At 40.4% G+C, this 27,883-nt stretch overlaps 1 protein-coding gene and 1 long non-coding RNA gene across 8 annotated transcripts in view; one reads left to right on the forward strand and one right to left on the reverse strand.

The window, feature by feature from the left end:
• Positions 1-1,552: 1,552 nt before the first annotated feature.
• LOC124274985 overlaps positions 1,553-27,883 on the reverse strand; it is a 99,182-nt gene continuing 72,851 nt past the window's right edge. Inside the window, exons 2-3 of one of the 7 annotated variants that reach the window (XR_006898100.1) lie at positions 19,982-20,323; positions 18,891-19,393 (exon numbers count right to left, since the gene is read on the reverse strand). Coding sequence is in view for 5 of the 7 variants with exons in the window: in XM_046710365.1 (XP_046566321.1) it covers positions 12,563-12,799 (237 nt within the window). In the remaining 2 variants the exon portion in view is untranslated. The other 6 variants (XR_006898101.1, XM_046710380.1, XM_046710379.1 and 3 more) reach the window with 6 other exon arrangements.
• Positions 15,652-26,745, forward strand: LOC124274987. The gene is made up of 3 exons (XR_006898102.1): positions 15,652-15,755; positions 23,284-23,287; positions 26,715-26,745. It is a non-coding gene; the product is annotated as an uncharacterized LOC124274987 (long non-coding RNA).

A 27,883-nucleotide genomic window follows, 5' to 3' on the forward strand; every position in this document is an offset into this window, starting at 1 on the left:
TTAAAGCATTTGCTTGTCACACTGAAGATCCGGGTTTGATTCCCCACATGGGTACAACTTTTGAAGCTTATTGCTTGTGTCCCCCGCCATGATATTGCTGGAATATTGCTAAAAATGGTGTAAAACCATACTCACTCACTCACTTCTTGGATGACCAAGGGAGATGTTCTGATAGTAAGCTGAAAGCTTGTGAAACATTGCAGTATTTTAAGTGTTGTCAATCATGGTTAAACAATTGCTTAGGAGAGCAAAGCATTAAGTTTAGGTTTGTTAGATCAGAGATAATTCACGAAGTTAATTCACTGGAATGTTTTTTGACAGTTTGATCATCAAGAGGGACAGAATTTGAGAGTGTTACACCAAGATCAGTTATTGCTGATCAACTTGAATATGAATGTATAAAAATGCTATGAATGTCAGTGGACCAATATTTTAATGACTTTGGATAACAATGAGTAAGTATGTTTGCATGTGATTAGTGAGAAAGGAAAAAAAATGCAACTCTCAAATAGTGGAATTTTTTCCCCGAAAAGCATTGACTGTTGATGATCCAACATATGAAGAGTTCATGGCCTTGTGAGCAGAATGTGTTGCCTTACCTGAAGAGATGGACGGAGCAGTTCTTCAGGCAGATTCCTGTACACAGTCGCAGACTGCGACTTTAGCCACTGGTCTCAAGCCACAGTCTAGTATAATCAGTAAACTCAGCTACCAGCCCATTTGATAACAGTAAAATGTTTGGGCTACTGGACTGGCATGTTTTGGCACAGACTGTATATATACATATTGTTTATGTACATGCATGCTCCACTTGTGTAAACTATTTGTTGCTTGATATTTTAAACTGCTGGCTTAAAGCATCATCTTTAAAATAAATGAATCAAAATACATACATTGTTGTCTTATTCCTGGGATATGGTGTGAAGTCATCAGCATGTCCTGGTCTTCAGGAGCAGTGGGGTAGTCAAATGGTTAAAGCGGTCGCTTGTCTTGCAGAAGAGTCGGGTTCAATTCCCCACAAGAGTACAATGTGTGAATCCCATTTCTGGTGTCTGCCTGCTATGATCTAACTTGAAAATTGCTGAAAGTGGCTAGCTCGAGGAACTTCATTTTTATAATATTAATTCTGTATGAATGAAAATGTATTAATGCCAAGCGCCAGGCAGGGACCAACAAGTACCATATTTTAATGTCTTTTATTATGATGCGGCCGGGGATTGAACCCGTGACCTTCCGCTCTCCGGGCAGACACTCTCACCACACCACAGAGGCAGTTGGGTCGAAATGTACCAAGTCACTGAGTATGATACAAACATCCATGAAGAAAACTTTAAACGTTTCTTTAACTAAAACAGATACATAGAATAAGAAAACCTTGTTTAAAAAGAGTGTGCCATCCATCATGAAAAGTCCTGCAGGTCTGAACTTCCCTCCTCAGACTTCATGTCAGCGTCATAATGGCCTCTCTCGTGAAGCCAAAGGCCTTCCTTATCATGATACCCTTTCCCACAAAACTTACAATAGTACTCAAAGGGCGTCCCATGGACGCGCTTGACATGGATCTTCAATGTGCTGACAGTGAAGAACTTGGCCTGGCAGAAGTCACATATGAAGGCTTTGACTCCCGTGTGTATGACCTCGTGGCGGTTGAGGTCGTATCGACTGTAGAACTTTTTGCCACAATGGTTGCAGAATAAGGCCGGGTCCACATGATATCTCTTGACGTGTTGGTAGTAGGAAGTCTTCAGATTGTAACCTTTGCCGCATTCCCTGCACACGTAGGGCACTGAAACAAAGAGAGCGAAGTCAGGAGTTGAAGTTAAAGCCATGTAGGCTGACACGGGGCCATGTTGGGAAAAAAGTTTTACAAATAATTAATCACCTGTATACCTGTATTGGGAAAATTGCTACCATTACAAACCAATGTCCCAAATGGCTTCGAACTATCGACGGATTGCAATTGTCGAGTCTCTGATAGCAAGTGATCGATGGTTGAAACGAAAAACTATTGATGCATCGATAGCATGTGTGACTATCGATAGTTTAGTAAATGACTTCAGTTGATAAATGCGCAGTGCAAAATACAGGAAGTACCAGATTCGTTCACTTTGATTTAGAGTTATCCACCCCGTTACCTCTTTAACAATCTTGATCGGGGTTTCAAGTTTCGTGTCAGTTATTAAAATAGACTGAAACTACTTCAGGTTGTTTTATTTCATATAAACTATACATTCATTTTGGGAAATGACTTCAAATGAGACAATTCAAGGAGTGAAAAAAACTATTGCAATAGTTGATGGCAAAAGACTCGCTATCGCACTAGAATGTCGCAATAGACTATCGCTATCGCAATAGTATGTCGCAATAGACTATCGCTATCGCAATAGTATGTCGCAATAGACTATCACTATCGCAATAGTATGTTGCAGTAGACTATCGCTATCGCAATAGTATGTAGCAATAGACTATCGCTATCGCAATAGTATGTCGCAATAGACTATCGCTATCGCAATAGTATGTTGCAATAGACTACCGCTATCGCAATAGTATGTCGCAATAGTATGTCGCAATAGACTATCACTATCACAATAGTATGTTGCAATAGACTACCGCTATCGCAATAGTATGTCGCAATAGACTATCACTATCGCAATAGTGTGTTGCAATAGACTATCGCTATCACAATAGTATATGTTGCAATAGACTACCGCTATCGCAATAGTATGTCGCAATAGACTATCACTATCGCAATAGTATGTTGCAATTGAAAAGACTTGGCTGAGGAGAGAAAGCATTAGGTTTGTTGGATCAGAGATATATTCTGAAGTTATCAGAGGGATATACAATGACAAGCACCTGCCTGAACAATTAGTGTGTGAAATGTTATGAGGGGCCTAGTGGTTAAAGCATTTGCTTGTCACACTGAAGATCCGGGTTTGATTCCCCACATGGGTACAACTTTTGAAGCTTATTTCTTGTGTCCACCGCCGTGATATTGCTGGAATATTGCTAAAAATGGTGTAAAACCATACTCACTCACTCACTTCTTGGATGACCAAGGGAGATGTTCCGATAGTAAGCTGAAAGCTTGTGAAACATTGCAGTATTTTAAATGTTGTCAATCATGGTTAAACAATTGCTTAGGAGAGCAAAGCATTAAGTTTAGGTTTGTTAGATATTTTCAGAAGTTAATTCGCTGGAATGTTTTTTGACAGTGTGATCATCAAGAGGGACAGAATTTGAGAGCGTTACACCAAGATCAGTTATTGCTCATCAACTTGAATAGGAATGTATAAAAATGCTATGAATGTCAGTGGACCAATATATTAATGACTTTGGATAACAATGAGTAAGTATGTTTGCATGTGATTAGTGAGAAAGGAAAAAAATGCAACTCTCAAAAAGTGGATTTTTTCCTGAAAAGCATTGACTTCCTTGACGCATCCAACAAATGCAGAGTTCATGGCCTTGTGAGCAGAATGTGCTGCCTTTTACCTGGAAGAGATGGGTGGAGCAGTTCTTCAGGCAGATTCCTGTACACAGTCGCAGTCTGCGACTTTAACCACTGGTCTCAAGCCACAGTCTAGTATAATCAGTAAACTCAGCTACCAGCCCATTTGATAACAGTAAATTGTATTGGGCCATGTTTGGGCTACTGGACTGGCAGGTTTTGGCACAGACTGTATATATACATATTGTTTATGTACATGCATGCTCCACTTGTGTAAACTATTTGTTGCTTGATATTTTAAACTGCTGGCTTAAAGCGTCATCTTTAAAATAAATGAATCAAAATACATACATTGTTGTCTTATTCCCTAGGATATGGTGAAGTCATCAGCATATCCTGGTCTTCAGGAGCAGTGGGTATTCAAGTGGTTAAAGCGCCGCTTGTCTTGCAGAAGATTCGGTTCAATTCCCCCACAAGAGTACAATGAAATCCCATTTCTGGTGTCTGCCTGCTATGATCTAACTTGAAAATTGCTGAAAGTGGCTAGCTCGAGGAACTTCATTTTTATAATATTAATTCTGTATGAATGAAAATGTATTAATGCCAAACGCCAGGCAGGGACCAACAAGTACCATATTTTAATGTCTTTTATTATGATGCGGCCGGGGATTGAACACGTGACCTTCCGCTCTCCGGGCAGACACTCTCACCGCTACACCACACCACACCACACCACAGAGGCAGTTGGGTCGAAATGTACCAAGTCACTGAGTATGGTACAAAGATCCATGAAGAAAACTTTAAACATTTCTTTAAAGGTCACATGCAACGTAAAACACAACTTTGCAGATTCTGATACCTTTCAGTATGGACTTACCAAAACAAATCGTCAAAAATGCAAATTCAACTTGAAGTTGAAAAATAACGCGATGAAAAAAACCTCGCGAAATCGGAGTTCAAACGTTTCACTAATTTGTTAAAATGTTATACACAAAAAATGAGCATGTATTTACAAAACCCAACATCTCTATATATACACACACAATGAGCCGTGAGGGCATCTGCAAATGAACCAGCTGTTACACTTGAGTGCACACCCACCCGCTCTGACTGGGTTCGGTATCCCGGCTGCTTCGTTTCTTGGGAAGTAAACCCAAGTACACAATATTGCACTTTTGATTTGCGATTGTACGCTTATAATTTTGTTTATATGTTTTTTCATAACCAGCAATGTATATTATATGTCATGAATAAGTGATAATTGTGTTTTAATTATGTTTGATTTGTTGGTTGCATGTGACCTTTAACTAAAACAGATACATAGAATAAGAAAACCTTGTTTAAAAAGACTGTGCCATCCATCATGAAAAGTCCTGCAGGTCTGAACTTCCCTCCTCAGACTTCATGTCAGCGTCATAATGGCCTCTCTCGTGAAGCCAAAGGCCTTCCTTATCATGATACCCTTTCCCACAAAACTTACAATAGTACTCAAAGGGCGTCCCATGTACGCGCTTGACATGGATCTTCAATGTGCTGACAGTGAAGAACTTGGCCTGGCAGAAGTCACATATGAAGGCTTTGACTCCCGTGTGTATGACCTCGTGGCGGTTGAGGTCGTATCGACTGTAGAACTTTTTGCCACAATGGTTGCAGAATAAGGCCGGGTCCACATGATATCTCTTGACGTGTTGGTAGTAGGAACTCTTCAGATTGTAACCTTTGCCGCATTCCCTGCACACGTAGGGCACTGAAACAAAGAGAGCGAAGTCAGGAGTTGAAGTTAAAGCCATGTAGGCTGACACGGGGCCATGTTGGGAAAAAAGTTTTACAAATAATTCATCACCTGTATATGGAAAATTGCTAACATTACAAACTAATGTCCCATAGGGCTTCGAACTATCGACGGATTGCAATTGTCGAGTCTCCGATAGCAAGTAATCGATGGTTGAAACGAAAAACTATTGATGCATCGATAGCATGTGTGACTATTGATGCATCGATAGCATGTGTGACTATCGATAGTTTAGTAAATGACTTCAGTTGATAAATGCACAGTGCAAAATACAGGAAGTACCAGATTCGTTCACTTTGATTTAGAGTTATCCGCCCCGTTACCTCTTTAACAATCTTGATCGGGGTTTCAAGTTTCGTGTCAGTTATTAAAACAGACTGAAACTACTTCAGCTTGTTTTATTTCATATAAACTATACATTCATTTGGGAAATGACTTCAAATGAGACAATTCAAGGAGAGAGAAAAACTATTGCAATAGTTGATCACAATAGACTATCGCTATTGCACTAGAATGTCGCAATAGACTATCGCTATCGCAATAGTATGTCGCAATAGACTATTGCTATCGCAATAGTTGTTTCCCCGTCAATAGCCACCCCTAATGTCACACCATCTTAAACCTGCCAAGACTCACCTTGGTAACGTGCATCGAACATAATCCAGGACCAGTATCTGGTCAACTTTTGTTTATTGCACAGAGCAACGTTTTGGCGTAGATTCTTACACCGTTTTCAAGATAAAATGATAGATTAAGCTAACAGGTTTTATTCATTATACATTTATCAGTGTCTCAAGCTATGTTTATTATCCATTCATAAGTCACAGGTATCACATGTACAAACGTGGCATACAAGCCGAGCAACAAATCAACTTCACCCATAAATAGAGAATCTCACCCGAGTGTCTTTTGATATAAAATATATCACAACGAGTTCATAAAGTTACAAGTATTTACTTTTATAAACGTGTTGATATATTTGATATCAGAAAACACAAGGGTGAGATTCTATTTATCATCAAAAATCACTCTTTAGTTTTCAATGAAAAATGTACATCTCTGAAAATGGTACTGCCATTAGACTTGCAGTGCAGCGATGTAGCATTGTGACATCATCAAGTTCATGACGTCATAGCATTGTCAGGGCATTGTACAAAATCTACTGTCAAAACGATATCTCGATTGATCTCACACAACCAACATCTCCAGTTTTGATTGATAAACACTGTTATCATGAACAACTTCATCAAAATAAATCATGAAATTCTGTTGAGAAAGAGTAACCAAAGTTCATTGAAAACCAAAAGTCACTGTGTTCTTTAATTTGATTGGTTGAAAAACGTGATCAAATGGTATTCGATTCCCGGAAATTTGCTGCGTATTATTACATACAAACATAGCTCACACCATTGTATTATTACGTCATCAGCTGTGATGACGTCATTAAATCATATTGTGACGTAAAGTCCGAATGACGTCACAAATGAGCAGTTCCAGATGCTACCATGGGAGACCGCCGAAACGTCCGTCTGATGACATTTCACTGCTGTACCCGTACTCGATGTCAATGAGTGCAGACACAAAAACGTGTGTGGACCTTTTGGTTTACATTTGTGTTTACAATGTCGATATTGAAGCACGGGAATATTTCATTTGAAACCTCCGGCTGACGTCGTCGGTTCCAAATGAATTCCCGTGCTTCAAATACTCAATAACATCCGGAAATCGGCCAACACGTGATGTTTATCTCCTAAGTGTCACAACCTTATCGTCATCTTAATCAGGTAACTGGATTATCTGTAGTAGTTGGATTCTGTATAGAAACGGTCATAGGTCATATTGTGCTTCACTACTAAAGTCATTTATATCATCAGAAACAAAACTTACTAGCTTGTACTTTGTTAAATCATAACTATTTGCTATTGAAACCTAACCACCCCACAGCTGATTGCTATTTCTGGCTCTATATACGAGACAAACACACATGGTAATCTTAATCCCTGCATATAATACAATGCCCAGCAAAAACAAATTAGAACTGAAAACGTGTTGTCTTGTGATGTTTAATTGCAAATTTGACATCTTCACTGACAAGTTGGGTTTTTTTTGCGTTCACCCGATGTTTTCTTACTGGTCACCAGAAAAAAAGTTTGACAAAAGTGTTACCCATAGATAGGCTGACACCCTTCTACAGGCTACTTTTGTTTGATCTTCAAAACTCAGCTTATCTATGGTAATATATGGTATATGCTATAATAGCTTAACTATTTGCTATTGAATCTAAACTTTATGCTGTTGAATCGTACTTATATGCTCTTACAATGTTGCTAAATGATATCATATGTTATAAAAATGTGTTTAAATCTCAACATATGTTATTAAATCTTTACTATGTTCTATATGCTTCCTTGACTATATGCTCTTACAATTGGCTATGCCTGCAGGTTTATGTGGAACATGTCATACTTTATTTCAGATATTAGATTAATAGATGCATACTTCAGATACTCTCACAATACTGTTGATAATTGACTACTTCAATTCTGTTCAACTGTATTAGTTGTTTACCTTTTAACATAACTAACATAGTATTTACCTTGTATAATTCTTCTATATCACCTATTGTTCTTTGTATATATGTATGTACTGCTATAACTGGTTGTAACATGCTCTATAACATGCTTGTAAACAAGCTACTGTTGACTGATCATGTGCACAACTCTGGGACTGTCTAAATTGTGGTTTATTAACCAGGTCTTTTGTCGTTGCTTTGGCTTGGTCGTGTACAATGGTACTTCTGCTGTGCGAGCTGATTCCCCAAGCGGGGTAGTCCCATAAGTTCGACCTTTGGGTTGAGGTAAAAATACCTTGATGTTTGATGTTGTGACAATGGTATTGGTTTAAGGGATTAAGACACTGGTTTTCTACAAAATGTAAAATGTGTTCACTCAGGCAACGAAATATGAATATGTCTCTTACCATGAAGAGAGGAGTTATCACTTGTATACCTAAAGCTAATAGAAATAGGACCTTATTGAAGAACTGGAGACCAATTACTTTATTAAATGCTCTGTATAAAATAATAAGTGCATGTATCTCAAATCAGTTAAAAACTATCCTTGATTCCCTGATACATAACAACCAGACTGGATTTATATCTGGCAGAACACTAAGTGAAAACACAAGACTATTATATGACATTATGTTTGAAACTAAGAAAAGAGACATGTCAGGTTTACTAATTTTGATTGATTTCGAAAAAGCACGGTGGCCAAAGATTTGATCAATTCTGTCCGAGTAAAATTTGGTTTTGGTCCAAATATTATACGTTGGATTATGTCTTAACTTATGACACATCTTCATGTGTTATTCAGAATGGACATCTCTTTGATTTCTTCCCAAATCAACGGGGTTGTAGGCAAGGGGATCCCATATCTCCATATCTATTTCTTTTTGTTGCTGAAATCCCAGGATGTATGATAAGACAACATGAAACTATAAAGAGTATTGTAATTGATGATCAGGAATACAAATTATGTCAATATGCAGATGATACTGAATTATTTTTGGATGGCTGAGAAGAAAACTTGTATTCTGCTATAGACACACTTGCTATAAGCTTTATATGAATATCTAATGTTTTATGAATGTGTATTATTTATTACGTAGACAAGAGACATTACAGTCCCAATAAATGCTTAAATATAAATGACATTTTACAGCATGATCCTTGTTCAGTTATTTTCCGTGAACATTTTAGTAGTAACCGTACCGTTGGAAAAGCATTGACTGCCCATTGTCTAGAATCAGTCGACCTTAAAAACATACCCCAGCAAACCTGCCAGTTTGTTTTTGCACCCATCCAAAGGTCGGACTTATGGGACCTAAACCCCCAAGCTTGCATTTTAAAATGTTTATATCCAAAACATCATTAATTATTTTCCTCGACAGTAAAAAGAAACTGTCATTGTTTCCATGGTTAAACACAGGACATCCTTGTGTGTCTTCATGGCAAACTGCCCTGTAGTGAATAAATTAACTATCCAAGAAATCTGTAGGAACTTCATACAAGCTTGTAGTAGAAACAGTGGCTGCATTTGCCATCTTCTAAGTGTTCTTCAGGGGGCCGTGCAGTAGCCCAGTGGTTAAAGCATTCACTCATCATGCTGAAGAACCGGGTTCGATTCCCCACTTGGGTGCAATGTGTGAAGCCCCTTTCTGGTATAAGTGGCATAAAACCCAATTTACTCACCCACTTCAGAAATTAACTGTGACAGAAAATATGTGGCATTTGTTGTAGGGAAAATGTTACTGTAAAGTCCCTGTTCTACAATTGCATACAGCTATTTATTACCCACGTGGTCCAAGTATGGGTAGGTGCATACAAATCTCGTACACGATGACAGCTGTGCATCGTGATCAGTTGACCTGTGTCGTATGACTTGACCCTGAGACCTAAAAAATGATTTGTCATTGCATGTATAACCTATACCTCTGCAGGTCATGTTGTGACATAACTATACCAGTGCAGCGCACTGACAGACAACAATCTCCAAAGCATGCTGAGAGATGTGGTCGCATAACTGGATTGTACATCCAGTAATAGCAGCGTGACAAATTATGATGATGTATATTATGATTTTATCATCCAAAACTGTGTTCCACAGGAGATATTGCTTGTGTGAGATCAATATCGATATCTCCTAGATGATCAACTAAAAATGATTAGTGACTAATAAAGAGTGATTTTTCATTGAAAACTGATAAAGAGTGGTTTTTGATGATAAATCGAATCTCAAACTCGTGTCTTCTGATATCAAATATATCAACACTCGTTGGCAAGCCACGGATATTTGTAACTTTATCAACTTGTGGTGATATATTTGATATCAAAAGACACATGGGTGAGATTCTCTATATATCCTGATCGACGTGAGTATTTCAACAAAATGTATAAAACACTTGTGATTATGCCATACAGGATGATGATACAGCTCAAGTGTTACTGTGGCTTTATAGTGCCTCCCACTCAGACACACAATACTGGCGCTAGGATGTGTTTTATCCCCTTAATGCCAAGCACTTGGAAGGATAACAGCAATTTCATATCATAAGGTTTAACATACATTCATCATCATGAATCGTCACTGGATTGGACCAATGGCCTTCCGCTCTCCTGGCAGACGCTCTAGACATCTGCATCAGTGGTCACAGTTCCATTATCGTAATCACCAACCATCCCCAATCTCTCCCCTCTCCTCCCCTACCCCAACACACTCACATACCCACCTTCAGCAAAAACACACAAATATACAGACGCAATTGCACTCAATGTAATCATTTAATTCATCAATGATGGAAACCATGGAAACCAGCAGAATGTTGACATGTGTTACTCGCTACCACAGTCAGAGGTCAAGGTCATGTGCAGTTACTATCATGTGTGTAAAGTCTGAAGTTTTGACACCTGCCAACCGTAGCAATGGCCTTCAAGAATGGTGGTCCACACTGCCTTCAGTCTCTGGCAAATTATATTCATGATTTGTGTATTGCTACGTGTAATATTCTGCATATATTAATGATGTCCTTCATCTGTGACAGTTTTCTGCAACGACCTCCATATATAACCACATCTGACAGCCCTACATTGTCATCATTTCTTAAGAACTGACTCCAGTATTTTTGGCATTTAGGATTTAGGTTTGTTCCAAAATAAACAAAAATGTAGACAACATACAAAATCAGTGATATGTAATAATGAAACACCTGCTGAGAAGCTGCCCATTATATTGCAAACAACTCAGAAAACAGGAGTTTGTTAGAGGGTGTCATCTCTTTCATCTTTTGGTTTGTGGAAACATGACCAGTCTATGTCAAGGTTTCACTGCCAGGATGCAACAATCAACATTGTCATTTTTCTCTGTTGTTCAATGTACAGTATTTATGTACATGTATACATCACAAATACATTATGATTTGTCATAAAATACATCATCTGGCAGAAAGATGAGTATTGTTCTATGCAGCTATCTGACCAACGATACCAGCGTTATCAGGTGTTGGACACAATATATGTCCTACATCGATAAGATACCAGGGTTCTGATCCACAAAGCATTCATAATGTTACAACGTATCATAACTTTATAGTTTATTACAGGATTATGAATTACGTAGTGCTATGAACGTGTTGTGGATCTGGACCCGCAGTGACTATCACGATCCTTTCCTGCTACATCTCTTGTACCGTTAACCCTGATCCTTCCCAGTGTCTCCTCTGCTCAATAAATGTCATCAAACAAGTTCTCCTCCATATGACTTTTCTTGTAATGCTCTGTAATCTCCTATTTCACCCAGCGTTACTCCTGTTACACAGTGCGAGTTGTCCAAGGTATGGTCTTTCTGGTATTACGTCTTAATCCCTGATTTTATTCAGTGTCGTTCAGCAAAGTCACAGTGTAACTACTCCAAATTGTGTCACCAGTAATGAACCTTTACCTCTGATTTTGACACACCTATTTCCTCTACTCCATAAGTCACAAAGCAGCTTCTCAAATGGTGTTTCTGGTGTTGCACCTTTAACTCTGATCTTGCCCAACCTATTTCCTCTACTTCATAAGTCACAAAGCAGCTTCTCAAATGGTGTTTCTGGTGTTGCACCTTTAACTCTGATCTTGCCCAACCTATTTCCTCTACTTCATAAGTCACAAAGCAGCTTCTCAAATGGTGTTTCTGGTGTTGCACCTTTACCTCTGATTTTGCCAGTCACAAAGCAGCTTCTCAAATGGTGTTTCTGGTGTTGCACTTTTACCTCCATAATTTCCTCTACTCCATAAAAGTCACAAAGCGGCTTCTCAAATGCCTATTTCCTCTACTTCATAAGTCACAAAGCAGCTTCTCAAATGGTGTTTCTGGTGTTGCACCTTTAACTCTGATCTTGCCCAACCTATTTCCTCTACTCCATAAGTCACAAAGCAGCTTCTCAAATGGTGTTTCTGGTGTTGCACCTTTAACTCTGATCTTGCCCAATTTATTTCCTCTACTCCATAAGTCACTGTTCCAGTTCACCAAATTGTGGTTCTGGTGATGCATTTGCCCAACTTGCCCCAATTCTTTCCTCTCTACTCCATAAAATCACTGTTCCAGTTCACCGAATTGTGGTTCTGATGATGCATTTGCCCAATCTGCCTCTCTACTCCATAAAATCACTGTGCCAGTTCGCTGAATGGTGTTTCCGTTGATGCACTTTCAAGCTACTCTCATAGGAGAATTCCTTGCTGCAGACGTCACAGTGGAACTGCTTGATGTTGCTGTGACTGTTCACGTGGGAGATGTAGTGCTGTTTATGAATGAACATTTTCTCACAAATATGGCACTTGTATTTGGTGGAGGCCTGGTGTTTGAGACGCATGTGCTGGTTGAGGTTGGATACTGTGGAGTAGGAGGAGCCACAGATGGTGCAGGTGTATCTTGTCCTGGTTTCCGGGTTAGAGAGTCTGTATTCTTCTTGGTTGGCCATTGTGACGTCATGTAACATACTGTGATAGTCCTGGTAACCTGCATAGAAATAAGGTGGTTTAAAGAATGGCACGTTTTCAGCGGCAACATATTTATACACTGGTGGAACATCTTTCACATCATCAAATGGTTTACACAGCCTTTCTGAAGAAGCCCTGGCCAGAAGGAATCCATTTATCCAAATTATGTTGCAATAAGATTTCATTCTCCATTTCCTAGAGTGAGGAGCATAAGGTAGTCGCAATGGTAAAGAATGAGGAGTATCAGGTGGTCACAATGGTCTAGAGTGAGGAGTATCAGATGGTCACAATGGTCTAGAGTGTAGAGTATCAGGTGGTCACAATGGTCTAGAGTGAAGAGTATCAGATGGTCACAATGGTCTAGAGTGAGGAGTATCAGGTGGTCACAATGGTCTAGAGTGAGGAGTATCAGATGGTCACAATGGTCTAGAGTGAGGAGTATCAGATGGCCACAATGGTCTAGAGTGAGGAGTATCAGATGGTCACAATGGTCTAGAGTGAAGAGTATCAGATGGTCACAATGGTCTAGAGTGAAGAGTATCAGATGGTCACAATGGTCTAGAGTGAGGAGTATCAGGTAGCCACAATGGTCTATATGGAGGAGTATCAGATGGTCACAATGGTCTATAGGGAGGAGTATCAGCTGGTCACAATGGTCTAGAGTGTGTAGTATCTGATGGTCACAATGGTCTAGAGTGAGGAGTATCAGATGGTCACAATGGTCTGGAAGAGTGAGGAGTATCAGATGGCCACAATGGACTAGAGTGAAGAGTATCAGATGGTCACAATGGTCTAGAGTGAGGAGAATCAGATGGCCACAATGGTCTAGAGTGTAGAGTATCAGGTGGTCACAATGGTCTAGGGAGTGAGGAGTATCAGAAGAGTATCAGATGGTCACAATGGTCTAGAGTGAGGAGTATCAGGTGGTCACAATGGTCTAGAGTGAGGAGTATCAGATGGTCACAATGGTCTAGAGTGAGGAGTATCAGGTGGTCACAATGGTCTAGAGGGAGGAGTATCAGATGGTCACAATGGTCTAGAGTGAGGAGTATCAGATGGTCTATAGTGAGGAGTATCAGATGTTCACAATGGTCTATAGAGAGGAGTATCAGATGGTCACAATGGTCTATAGGGAGGAGTATCAGATGGTCACAATGGTCTGGACTGAGGAGTATCAGATGGTCACAATGGTCTAGAGTGAGGAGTATCAGATGGTCACAATGGTCTAGAGTGAGGAGTATCACATGATGTTTGATTGGCATTTCAGAAGATTGTATGTGATGAACATAGAGACTTTTCTGGGTTTCATCTACTTTTTATTGTTGGGTACAATGTTTCAGGGCTTGTTCTGGCCCCATCATCAGGTAGAACAGTAACTGTTACTCTGCCTGTGATGTCACAATGCTTATGACGTCACAATGCTATGACGACGCAATACATGTGGATAGAGCTAACAGGGCTAATATGAATACATGTTATCATGAACATATAAAATATTGTTTACTGCAAAATTATTAATGGATTAACTTGTTTACTGCAAAATTATTATTAATAAGTTAATCCAATAATAATTTTGCAGTAAACAATATTTTATACATGAAACAAAAACAAAAATTACTTACTATGAGTGAGAAACTCAAACAAAGAAAGAAATGAAACTGTTTCACTGACATGGACCAGAAACAAAACTGTTTTTATTATATTTTACTTAACTACACACATCGTGCCTGATACCACTCCACTATTGTAAGTGAAGCACACCCTTCTTGTCTGAAACCACTGCATTACTACCAGTGAAGTGCACACACCACCACCCCACCCCACCCTCCTTTTGCCAAAACCGGGGCAATTGGGCAGCCAAGTGGTTAAAGTGGATAACAACTTCTTTATTTGGTGAGTGCGACGTTTCGATACAGATTCTTGTACCGTTGTCAAGCAAGAGTGATACATGAAGTGGAGGAGCTGCATATTTATACTGTGTATAACAATAAAACAACATACACTGTAATTGACAAAGGAAACAACATAATTGCCATAATTGGTTAAGCAGTAAGCTGATGAAGCCAGTGAGTACACAAAGGATAGTGAGTGGAAGCCAGAGATGTATAAATACAGGAGTGGTTACAATGAAGCCCACCATCAACCGTGACCAAGGATACTTCATTCCATCAGCTTATGATCCACTCCTCCACCAAGCCCAATCTATTGTATAAACATCGCATCTATTGTATAAACATCTCCTTCATTGTACCACTCCTGTATTTATACATCTCTGGCTTCTATTCACTATCCTTTGTGTACTCACTGGCTTCATCAGCTTACTGCTTAACCAATTATGGCAATTATGTTGTTTCCTTTGTCAATTACAATGTATGTTGTTTCATTGTTATACACAGTATAAATATGCAGCTCCTCCACTTCATGTATCACTCTTGCTTGACAACGGTACAAGAATCTGTATCGAAACATCGCACTCACCAAATAAAGAAGTTATTATCCATAAAAACTTGTTCCATATTGTACGTCTCAACTTCTAAAAATGCCACTCAAACAAGTGGTTAAAGTGTTTGCTTGTGACACAAAGACCCGGGTACAATGTGTGAAGCCCATTTCTGGCAATAACTAACATCAACACATAGAGATGTCAACTAATTTATTATGAAAGTTACATATGTTACATGCATATAATCAAAAGGTGGGGATTACGTAAATACTTATTTCTACAACATAAACATGATTTTATGCCCAAATATGAATGATTAGCTTACAACTGAAAAGATCTGAGTGCAAAAATGATCCAATTTATGCAAGCTGATCATACAATTTCGTTGTCTTAGAATGCAAAAAGTAAGTTTGTATTCTATACAAACGCAGACAGAAAATATCGAAAACATTTGTTGGAACCGAACACATAAAGAACAAACTAAAGGTCCCCACATAACGGCATTATGCTACCAGTAGGGGTAGTAACCATAGTTACAGTCAAACACAGTTGTATTGAAGTTAAAATATTTTGACGTTTGACACAAATGCGAAAGGATGACAAAATAAAGGACCAAGGTTTTTGCTCAAGCCAATACATCAAAAGTGGACACAACAGTGTTTGAGTGTAATCGCCTCCAAATGATCACATATTCAGAAAAATCAACCAAAGGATATTATTGGCAGGAGCAGTGAAGTTTTTGAAAAAAGATAGGTTCCAGACATTACTGGAAAAATATATGCTTTAGCTTTAACTTTAAAAAGGAAAGAAAGAATTTTTTCACCAGATATGCTAGATTTCCTGAAAAAATATAATATCATGCTGTTACTCCTGACAGATAAATATTGCATGTTGTGATGAGCATCCAGCAAACATCCAAAGCCTATACCAAGAATATTTAAAGGAAAGTCCCATGTCAGTCCTACTTCTGAAAACAAATCTAGTATGTCACAGAAGTACAAAACATGTCCACAGGTGGATCCTGAAAGTTTATTAAATGACCCGTGAAAAGGAGTGAAAATGAAGTGTGCACCCTCCTTTCTCAAGAGTTGGAGTCCAGTGCTGTTTGAACAGTATCTAAGTCATCTCACAGCCTTTCAGCTTAATATCAACAAAACCACAAAATATCAAAGTAACAAAACGGTATGGTTCTGAATTTCTGACAATGGATCTGACAAACTATTGACAAATAGAACCAGTTGAGTCAATTACCGTCTGTTTGACTTCATTTGAGACCGATGAATTGCTCACTAACACAAAATCTAATACACCCTTGAATTGCTCACTAACACAAAATCTAATACATGCAACAATATCAAACTTTGCACAGTCACATGAAATCGACAGACCAACTCTGATGATTTGTCTCACAATTTCGGACACCCGAATAATAAAGTTGTTTAACAAACGATCATTATTTTGTTGTCACTTTTTGCTGTTTCTAATGAGGGAGGACCACTGGCTGGTAGAACAGCCAGGTGTGCAAGTTGTACGTGTGAAATTGAAATTTCACTGCACATGCTTGTTGATTACCTGGCTGTTCTACCAGCAAGTGGTCCCCCTTCGTAAAAAATAGCGAAAAGTGACAACAAAATAATGATCGTTTGTTAAAAACCGTTTTTATTCGGGTGTCCAAAATTATGAGACAAATCAGAGTTGGTCTGTTCGATTTCATGTGACTGTGCAAAGTTTTGTTTTGTTGCATGTATTTTGTGTTAGTGAGCAATTCATCGGCCTCAAATGAAGTCAAACGGACTATAAAGCTTAGGACATGGCCACCCAGGCTGTGAACACAGTGGCTGGTGCAGAAAACAAATCTACACAAGTAGAACATGCATCTTTGCATGTTGGAATAGTCCAGGCTTGTATAGCATTTCCACAACCTCACTGATAGTTGTCGTTCTCATGCACAGACTCTGTGTGATAAGTCATAGCACTGGTGTCTGAAAACATCCTCCCACGACCTGGAACTCTCCCTCCTCTGTTTTACCACACGTGCTGAATCATCATATCTGCCCAATGTCTCAGTCAAAGATGTACCATATCCTAATTGTTCTTGACTGATTTGTGGCACAGCTGATTCAAGATGGTACCATGTCCCTAAAGCACTAACATGTCCATAAACACTTGACTGTCTTTCTGAACAACCAAGAGATCCACCAACACTTGACTGTGTCTATCTGAAGGCCAAGACGTCACCCAACAAGTGTCTCTCTGAAGACCAAGATGTCACCCAACAAGTGTCTCTCTGAACACCAAGACGTCACCCAACAAGTGTCTCTCTGAAGATCAAGATGTCACCCAACAAGTGTCTCTCTGAACACCAAGACGTCACCCAACAAGTGTCTCTCTGAAGAACACCAACAAGTGTCTCTCTGAACACCAAGACGTCACAACAAGTGTCTCTCTGAAGACCAAGATGTCACCCAACAAGTGTCTCTCTGAACACCAAGACGTCACCCAACAAGTGTCTCTCTGAACACCAAGACGTCACCCAACAAGTGTCTCTCTGAAGACCAAGATGTCACCCAACAAGTGTCTCTCTGAACACCAAGATGTCACCCAACAAGTGTCTCTGAAGACCAAGATGTCACCCAACAAGTGTCTCTCTGAAGACCAAGATGTCACCCAACAAGTGTCTCTCTGAACACCAAGACGTCACCCAACAAGTGTCTCTCTGAAGACCAAGATGTCACCCAACAAGTGTCTCTCTGAAGACCAAGATGTCACCCAACAAGTGTCTCTCTGAAGACCAAGATGTCACCCAACAAGTGTCTCTCTGAAGACCAAGATGTCACCCAACAAGTGTCTCTCTGAAGACCAAGATGTCACCCAACAAGTGTCTCTCTGAACACCAAGACGTCACCCAACAAGTGTCTCTGAAGACCAAGATGTCACCCAACAAGTGTCTCTCTGAACACCAAGATGTCACCCAACAAGTGTCTCTGAACACCAAGATGTCACCCAACAAGTGTCTCTCTGAACACCAAGACGTCACCCAACAAGTGTCTCTCTGAACACCAAGACGTCACCCAACAAGTGTCTCTCTGAACACCAAGATGTCACCCAACAAGTGTCTCTCTGAACACCAAGACGTCACCCAACAAGTGTCTCTCTGAACACCAAGACGTCACCCAACAAGTGTCTCTCTGAACACCAAGACGTCACCCAACAAGTGTCTCTCTGAACACCAAGATGTCACCCAACAAGTGTCTCTCTGAAGACCAAGATGTCACCCAACAAGTGTCTCTCTGAAGACCAAGATGTCACCCAACAAGTGTCTCTGAAGACCAAGATGTCACCCAACAAGTGTCTCTCTGAAGACCAAGATGTCACCCAACAAGTGTCTCTCTGAAGACCAAGATGTTCCACCCAACAAGTGTCTCTCTGAACACCAAGATGTCACCCAACAAGTGTCTCTCTGAACACCAAGATGTCACCCAACAAGTGTCTCTCTGAAGACCAAGATGTCACCCAACAAGTGTCTCTCTGAAGACCAAGACGTCACCCAACAAGTGTCTCTCTGAACACCAAGACGTCACCCAACAAGTGTCTCTCTGAACACCAAGACGTCACCCAACAAGTGTCTCTCTGAAGACCAAGATGTCACCCAACAAGTGTCTCTCTGAAGACCAAGACGTCACCCAACAAGTGTCTCTCTGAACACCAAGATGTCACCCAACAAGTGTCTCTCTGAAGACCAAGACGTCACCCAACAAGTGTCTCTCTGAACACCAAGGCGTCAGCCAACAAGTGTCTCTCTGAACACCAAGGCGAAGACCAAGATGTCACCCAACAAGTGTCTCTCTGAACACCAAGATGTCACCCAACAAGTGTCTCTCTGAAGACCAAGATGTCACCCAACAAGTGTCTCTCTGAAGACCAAGACGTCACCCAACAAGTGTCTCTCTGAACACCAAGACGTCACCCAACAAGTGTCTCTCTGAACACCAAGACATTACCCAATTCTGAAGACCAAGATGTTCCACAACAACTGACTGTCCTTTTAATATAACCATGTTCGTGCACCAACATCCTAGCTATCAGATAAGCAACTCTTCAAATGCTTGATGCAGTCTGTTAGAGTATCTTGCAGATAACCTGCTTGTTCAAATAAGATGGCTCTACAATCTGTACACAAGAACAATCCTCATCATTATGTGTATTCATCTTGAAATACAAAAAATGAAACATTTCAACAGACATGTTTGTGTAAAATATGAGTGCTACCAAAGCACAATTTGTTCTCATACAATATCCAAAGCAATCAGGCCTCTCAATCAAAGTAAATGAAACTTTGGGCTTGGTCATTTGCAACCAAAACAATGAAGCAAACTACAAAAAGCTGACATTACATGAATCGTTCCTCCAGATTATATACTGTGACCCTGCAGCTGACTAAATAAAGTCATTACATTACAATACTATTTTCCTTCCACATGCCCAAGGTTTTTCAAAATCACTGTGTCTACAAGATGAAGTTTTACAAGATGAAGAAATTCCACAAGTAAAAGCAAACCATCAGTTACAATTACCATCAAAAATACAAAAATGACAAACCAAACTCATTGTACAAGATGAAGAAAGTCACAAGCTTTCCAAAAGTTAAAGCAAACCACCAGTTATAATTACCATCATAAATACAAAACTGATAGACTCAATTAATCTGCAGTCAATGTTGAGGAAGAGTATTGCACATACACATATGTACGTACATACATGAGCATCACTTGGAAGCCTTGACTGAGTAACACACTCTCTTGTGCGCCATCAACCCCGTCTGGAAACGGAACACCTGCCCACAGACACACTTATGGTTGAACCGCACATGCATGGCCATGTCAACAGTGGAGCTGAAGCTCCTGTTGCACTGGGGGCAGGAGAACCTCCTGTTCCGTCCGACGGTTGATGCTACCACGAGTTTCTTGGCACTATCTCTTACAGCAGTAGGACTGAGAGATGCACGTCTTGACTGGGAAGTTTCCAGGAGGCTTCTCCGTGTCCTCCTCCTTGTGGAAGGTGTGCAGAGGGATTTCACTGAGAGCATTGATGTTGACCTTCCTGAAAGCAACAAAAATTTCTTCAAAAATGTCCTTGCTTCTTCAGAGAGATATTTATACATGCAGTTGTGGAGAAACGAGAAGGAACATTTCAATATAGACTCCTTTCCAGTTCCAATAATCCATAGTAACACAAACAGTAATGGATGCTGTTCCTTTAGGCCATGACAGTCTCCAGTAACCATCTTTGAATAGGTCTTGATCATATAATCTTTGGAAACTTGATAAGTATGTTTGCAAATTCATACATATGACTGAACCCTTCAAATTCCAACATATGCACATATATTCACAATTCATGGTTTGTTATTCATCAAGACTGTATAGGGCTCATCGGTCGGTGCACAGTGAACTCATACATGAAGGTGTTCTTCAAGAGAAAAAATCCTTTCAATGCCATGTGTGTGATAACATCTTATGCAGCATGGGAAATAGTACTGGCAATAGTGTTCGGCCAAACAAGATCCTTATTGCTGTTGAATTTCTCAACTAATATCTGAACCTTTGAAATCCACAAACAACAAAAACAGTCACTTGACAGATGGTTCATAGCAACAGACAAATCTAATCTATCCAAGATGAAGATATGGACCAAACCACAAAAGACATCCTCCGAACAGATTCATCTGAGTCAACCCTGACTCTTCCTGATCAAGTCACGCTATTCAGGGCTAACATGACTGCACAACTGCGCCTATGAGCAATTAGCCCAGTGTTGTATTTGTAAGTCTTTCCGCAGACACACTGGTGCACTGCTCCCTCATGAACAGACTCTCGATGGTATTTCAGTGCACTCGGGGCAATGAAGGTCTTATCGCAGTAGGAACAAGCCAGTTTCCTCCTGTCAGACCCCATGCCCAAACCTTGGGCAGGACCCATCTGAGGATCAATCTGAGGACGTCCTCCAGCACCACCTTGACCCGTCCACAACCCAGATCGCATTTGAGGGAAATAAATCGGCAAACTGGGTGTGTTGGAACTACCTGAAAATACAAAACAAAGTGGGATGTGGTTGCTGGAAACGTACAAACAGCTTCTTTACAGGGCAGGTTGACATAAAACATGAAACCTTTTACTTTTAAGTCACAATGATTTGCCTAAATGCAGGGCTAACGTAGCACCAAAATGAATGCTTGTTCCATTACACTGATTCACACACTGACAGCTAATTCTGTTGCCTGAAATCTACTATGGCTGATGACCCAATCATGATTAGAAAGATTCTGAGAGCGATAAGAATGATACTATCTATGACTGACTGAGTATGGATTTACGCCGCTTTTACCCCACCGCTCCTCCATCCCTGAACCACAACATTCACAGACTATCCCTTACATGAACAACAAACAACCAGCTTACTGAAGAAACAACAAGATGTGCAAATGTCTCATTACTTTTACTGTTGTGTATATTTGCGACTTATCCATGTCAGATGACCTTGTATGTACCACATACATGTGGTCCACAGACAAAATATTGTGGTGTTATCCTTAACCCCATAAGGTTAGGTGAGTGAGTGGGTTTGGTTTTACGCCTCTTTTAGCAATATTCCAGCAATATCATGGAGGGGAACACCAGAAATGGGCTTCACATTGAACCCATGTGGGGAATCAAACCCAGGTCTTCAGCATGGAGAGCAGACGCTTTAACCACTAAGCTACCCAACCATCCTGTTGAATTCTGAAGAAAATCACCCGGAAGTGATCAGAAACAAATACACCCAGAGTCTGGGTTTAAAGATATCAAGCAAAATCTTCTACAACTGATCAGAAACAAATACACCCTGGTTCTGACCATCAGAAACTGAGTCAAAGACAGGTTGTCATGGAACTGTAGCATTGACTGTTACATGGTACATACTCCTGGGCCTAGATTTTCGAAGCTCTCTTAACGCTAAGACAGTCGTAAATGCCATACATTAACATTAATTTACGTCTATCTTAGCGCTAAGAGAGCTTCGAAAATCTACGCCCTGGAGAATAATATGCAACCCACCATATTGTAATCACATCACTGTGTTGGAAAACACCCCTTGATATACAGACTGCATACATGTCAGACTAACATCACATTTCAGTATTTCCAGGAATCCAAATGAGTGAGTGAGTATGGTTTTATGCCGCTTTTCGGCATATTGAGGAATTATCACAACAATGTCTTTCAGCATGATAACACTCTAAAATCGTTGCTATGCAACCACCCTTTACTACTGGATGAGTTTCAAATAAATGTAACAAAGTTTATCTTTTACTTTCACAAAATGTACATAAATATGAGTTTATCTAGTTATATTATTTTTTTTCTTTATGTTAACATTTCTCCTGATGACAAGATCAATTATACCTGTCCATCAGCGAAGACGATCGCTGACAACATTTATTCAGACAAGCACAAGTAAAACCTATTGATGTGATAAGATCAATGAAAACACTCTGCTGACATAATCAACTGCTAGTTCTGTTTCTACAACATCAGTGATAGCTATTGATCTGGCAACACTCACTCTTGCTTCTGACTGCAAGTTCAAGGTTCAGTTATTTTTCTGTCAATAAGATCAACGATAATGTGAAACTACTGACTAATGCCCCATTGTGACTTTCACATAGACGGCACCTTCTTACTTTATTGTAAGTGAATCTGGGTCCCGATCAACAAAGAGTTCGTAACGTTACGACCGGTCGTAACTGTATACACTTACGAATACAGTAGTGCTACAAACATTCTGTGGATCGGGACTGTAGTGTTTTCGTTCATTTCATTTGGCCAGCACAGGACACAACATCAAGCAGCCTTCATCGTTTATTACCAGCCAACCACTACACGGATACAGACGCGAGCGTGCCACACTCATGATCTGCACATGCTTTTACAGCATACGGGGAATGCGGTTGGCACGTTACATAGACCAGATTGCTACAAGAAACAATACGGTTGATAGCAGATATAGAGTGAGTGAGTGAGTTTAGTTTTACCCCGCTTTAAGCAATATTCCAGCAATATTACGGCGGGGGACACCAGAAATGGGCTAAACACATTGTACCCACGTGGGGAATCGAACCTGGGTCTCCGGCGTGACGAGCGAACGCTTTAACCACTAGGCTACCCCACCGCCCCAGCAGATATAGAACAAACCAAACCATGTTTAAGGACCCTGTTTAAGGACCCTGTACAACAATACATTCAGTGCAAAGTGTGGGAACAATGCAACGTTAATTATAAAATGCAAATATTTTACAAATATCAGGTAAGCCTCTGAAGGGAAATCCGAACTTAGAAGAATGTGAATACATGAAACTGTTATGGATAATGTCTTTGTCAGATAAATGACATTTCAAGTATACTTCTAGACTGATACTTATTTTTGTAAAATATATATCTACAAATGAAAGAATAAAATCTAAATCTCCAGAACTTGGAGCTGACGCAATCTAGACTTTCAAATCATTCTAGACTTGAGCTAGGCTACCAACTTTGTTTATACATCAAGGAAATAAATACTACTGCATTGTTTAGAATGTGAGTGAGTGAGTGAGTGAGTGAGTGAGTGAGTGAGTGAGAGTGAGTGAGTGAGTGAGTGAGTGAGTGAGTGAGTGAGTGAGTGAGTGAGTGAGTGAGTGAGTGAGTGAGTGAGTGAGATGGAACAGTTGGCCAATATTGGAAGGTTTGGAACATCTCAAGATTTATCCTTTCTCTCAACATAAAACTCAGTGAGAAACATTAGATTTGACACACAAACTGTGTGGAATTATGTGTTTCTCATATTCCTGTCATGTTGTATTAAGCCTTTTAAGCTGACTGGATTAACAATTATCTGCAATATTCCAGCTATATGACACAGGTCGGTAAATAATCGAGTCTGGACCCGACAATGAAGAGAACATAAGCACCGACCTACGCAACTGGAATACCATTACTTGCCCCAAAAGAGTGATTGCCCACCTGACCCTAAATAAGTGACCGTACTTGACCACCCGATCCTGCAGTCGCACACTACAGCAAGCATGGGTTGCTGAGTGAGTGAGTGAGTGAGTTTAGTTTTCTGCCGCACTCAGCAATATTCCAGCTACATGGCGGCGGTCTGTAAATAATGGAGTCTGGACCAGAGAATCCAGTGATCAACAGCATGAGCATTGATCTGCGCAATTGGGAACCGATGACGTGTCAACCAAGTCAGCGAGCCTGACCACCCGATCCTGTTATTTGCCATCTTCTGGTGTCTGTCAACAAGCTGTGCCAGTCTGTGACAATCTCAAGCTGATAACAGCTACTGTTCTATGCTCTATTTCTGTCCAACCTAACATGCACCTATAATTTCAGTAAGCCGACTGAACGGTCCCTTAATGCACAGTCCAGTAGAACCTGTCACCATGGCCATCCCTTGATCCCTATAAACCTTACTGATACTTAAACCCCACACTGAACTAGCTTCTTAAGGCCACCTGCTTGAGATTCATTCAGGTATCTGCTGGACATTCCTGGCTCGATATTCCTTAAAGCACCTGCTAACGATTCCATAAAACACATACTAGAGATTACTTGACCATTTGCTAGAGATTCCTTAAAGCTCCTCCTAATGATTCCATAAAACACATACTAGAGATTACTTGACCATTTGCTAGAGATTCCTTAAAGCACCTGCTACCGATTCCATAAAACACATACTAGAGATTACTTGACCATTTGCTAGAGATTCCTTAAAGCACCTGCTACCGATTCCATAAAACACATACTAGAGATTACTTGACCATTTGCTAGAGATTCCTTAAAGCACCTGCTACCGATTCCATAAAACACATACTAGAGATTACTTGACCATTTGCTAGAGATTCCTTAAAGCACCTGCTAGAGATTCCTTGAAGCACCTTCCAGATATTTTATACAGCACCTATTAGAGATTCATTAAATCACCTGCTAAAGATTCCTTAAAGCACCCGTTAGAGATTCCTTTAAGCTACTGCCAGAGATTCCTGAAAGCATCTGCTAGAGATTAGATCATTTGCCTTTCATGCCCTTCTTTAAGTGAGGCATAGAATGACATACAGTTTAGGTCATTTAACAGAGATTCATGTCAATTATCATTCCATCTATTTTACAACTCCACCTTTAAATAGAGCCAGGAAAATTTCATTAATGCCTGTCTTGTTATAAATGCTAGTTCAAAACATGTTAAATAAGAGCTGTTCCCTAATAGTGGACAGGCCAAAATATACTACTCAAAATATGTTAAGGACCACCCATAATAAGAAGACAGGTGGTGCAGCACCCACCAGCCATGATAGACAAACTGCATTCATTGGAAGTATATTTTAGGGCAACCTATTCTACTTTAAGAGGGTTGCTACAGACTCGTGCCATATATATTCGGACACCTGACGTCATTTCCATAAACTTACATGTTATTTCACTGTAGCATAAATAATTTTCATTAAGTGAGTTTAGGATAGATCTTTGTAAAATTTGACAGGCAAGTTTGAAATCACCTCTGCTCTGCGCTCATGATTTCAGTTCAATTTTCCGACCACTATTTAAATAATGACAATGACATTTATTAACTTCCATATAGTTCCACAATGCACAATCCCATAGGCCGCCATGTTAAAGGAGTTCACGGCACTGTACATATGTTGATTAAATTGTTGCCATTTGATAAATAAGCAACGGAAAATTAAACAGAAATTATGTGATAGTAGGTAAGATGATTCCTCACAAGTACACAAAATTTGACTTGGATCTTACGAAAATTAAATTTATGAAAATTGTTTATGCTACACTAAATTAACATGTAAGTCTATGGAAGTTACGTCAAGTGTCCAAATATAACTGCCACGGGTCTGTATGTCGTCTATGAAAAGGAGGAGCGAGTCAAGTTTTACGACAATATTCCAGCAATATCACGACGGGAGACACCAGAAATGGGTTTAACACATTGTGCCCATGTTGGGAATCAAACCCAGGTCGGTGAGGTGAGGTGAGGTGAGGTGAGGTGAGGTGAGGTGAGGTTTAACGTTGTGCTTGAGAATATTTCGCTCATATGACGACGTGCATGCGTGTGTATGTGTATGTGCGGCTGCTTGTACTAGCCCAGACTGAAGCTGGTTTTATAGTGCTAGCCCACTGAGATACCATGCCGCAGTGAAGCATGAATATCCCACTCAGACACAGTATACTGACTCCGAGCCGACCAGTCCTTGTTGTACCCATTAATGCCAAGCGCCAGGCAGGGACCAACAAGTACCATATTTTAACGTCTTTTGGTATGACGCGGTCGGGGATCGAACCCGCAACCTTCCGCTCTCCGGGCGGACGCTCTAACCACTACACCACGGAGGCGGTTCTTCAGCATGACGAGTGGATGCTGTAACAACTAGACTGACCCACCGCCCTATAAGGAGCACTGACTGACTGAGTTTGGTTTTACGCCGCTTTTAGCAATATTCCAGCGGGGGGGGGACACCAGAAATGGGCTTCACACATTGTGCCCATGTGGGGATTCGAACCCGGGTGTTCGGCATGACGAGCCAACGCTTTAACCACTAGACTACCCCACCGCCCTATAAGGAGGAAGCATTCAGTACATTGTAAGCTTATGGACAACATGCCATCCTACAACCAGCCTCTGGGTTCAGGACAGTTCGACATGTAAATGCATGTCTGTTGTATGATGTAACTGCTGTACAAGCTGGGTGTAGACAGACTATCATATCTGTGACATGAACATGGACAGCTGTTTAAAAGTTACAACTGAATCTAGCAAAAACTGATACCATCTGTTGCCTAGTCTATCAATTTCTCCCCAAGATCTATCACTGACTAAATAAGGTTTTACACCGCAGTTAGCAATATTCCAGCAACATCACGGGCACGGGGGACACCAGAAATGGGCTTCACACATTGTAACCATGTGGGGAATCAAACTTGGGTTGTTGGCGTGATGAGCAAACGCTTTAACCACTGGGCTACTTCACCGCGCCTGATCATTGAGATGGTGTGAGTGAGTTTATTTTTATGCCGCTAAGCAATACTCCAGCAACATAACGGCGGGGACACCAGAAATGGTTTCACACATTGTGCTCATGTGGGGAATCAAACCCGGGCCTTTGGCGTGATGAGCAACACTTTAACCACTAGGCTACCCCACCACCCCTGATCATTGTCAAGGAAGCGAATGATGCCTGTATGTCATGTGGGTAGTGATGCAGATTTGAACAGAATCGCATCAGATATAAGATCTTCAGTCCCAGCCTCATTATCATAGGCAGATCCAGAAGGGGGGTGCAGGGGTGCGCACCCCCCCTTTTGTGCTGAAAGTTTGTTAAATTACCATTGAAACTCAGGTGAAAATTGAGTGTGCACCCCTCCTTTTCTCAATAGTGTGCACACCCCCTTTCTCAAAAAGCTGTCTCCGCCCCTGATTATACAGATTGAGTGGCAGGTTTGCGCATGATCAGCAAACAACTTACCACTTGGCTACCCACTGTCCTGGTCAGTACATACTAGTAGGGGTGAATATTGAGGGGGAAACAACTATTGCGATAGCGATAGTCTATTGTAACATACAATT

This window comes from Haliotis rubra, unplaced genomic scaffold (genome assembly GCF_003918875.1).
Source record: "Haliotis rubra isolate DU_JTF1 unplaced genomic scaffold, ASM391887v1 Scf197, whole genome shotgun sequence".
NCBI classification, from domain to species: domain Eukaryota; kingdom Metazoa; phylum Mollusca; class Gastropoda; order Lepetellida; family Haliotidae; genus Haliotis; species Haliotis rubra.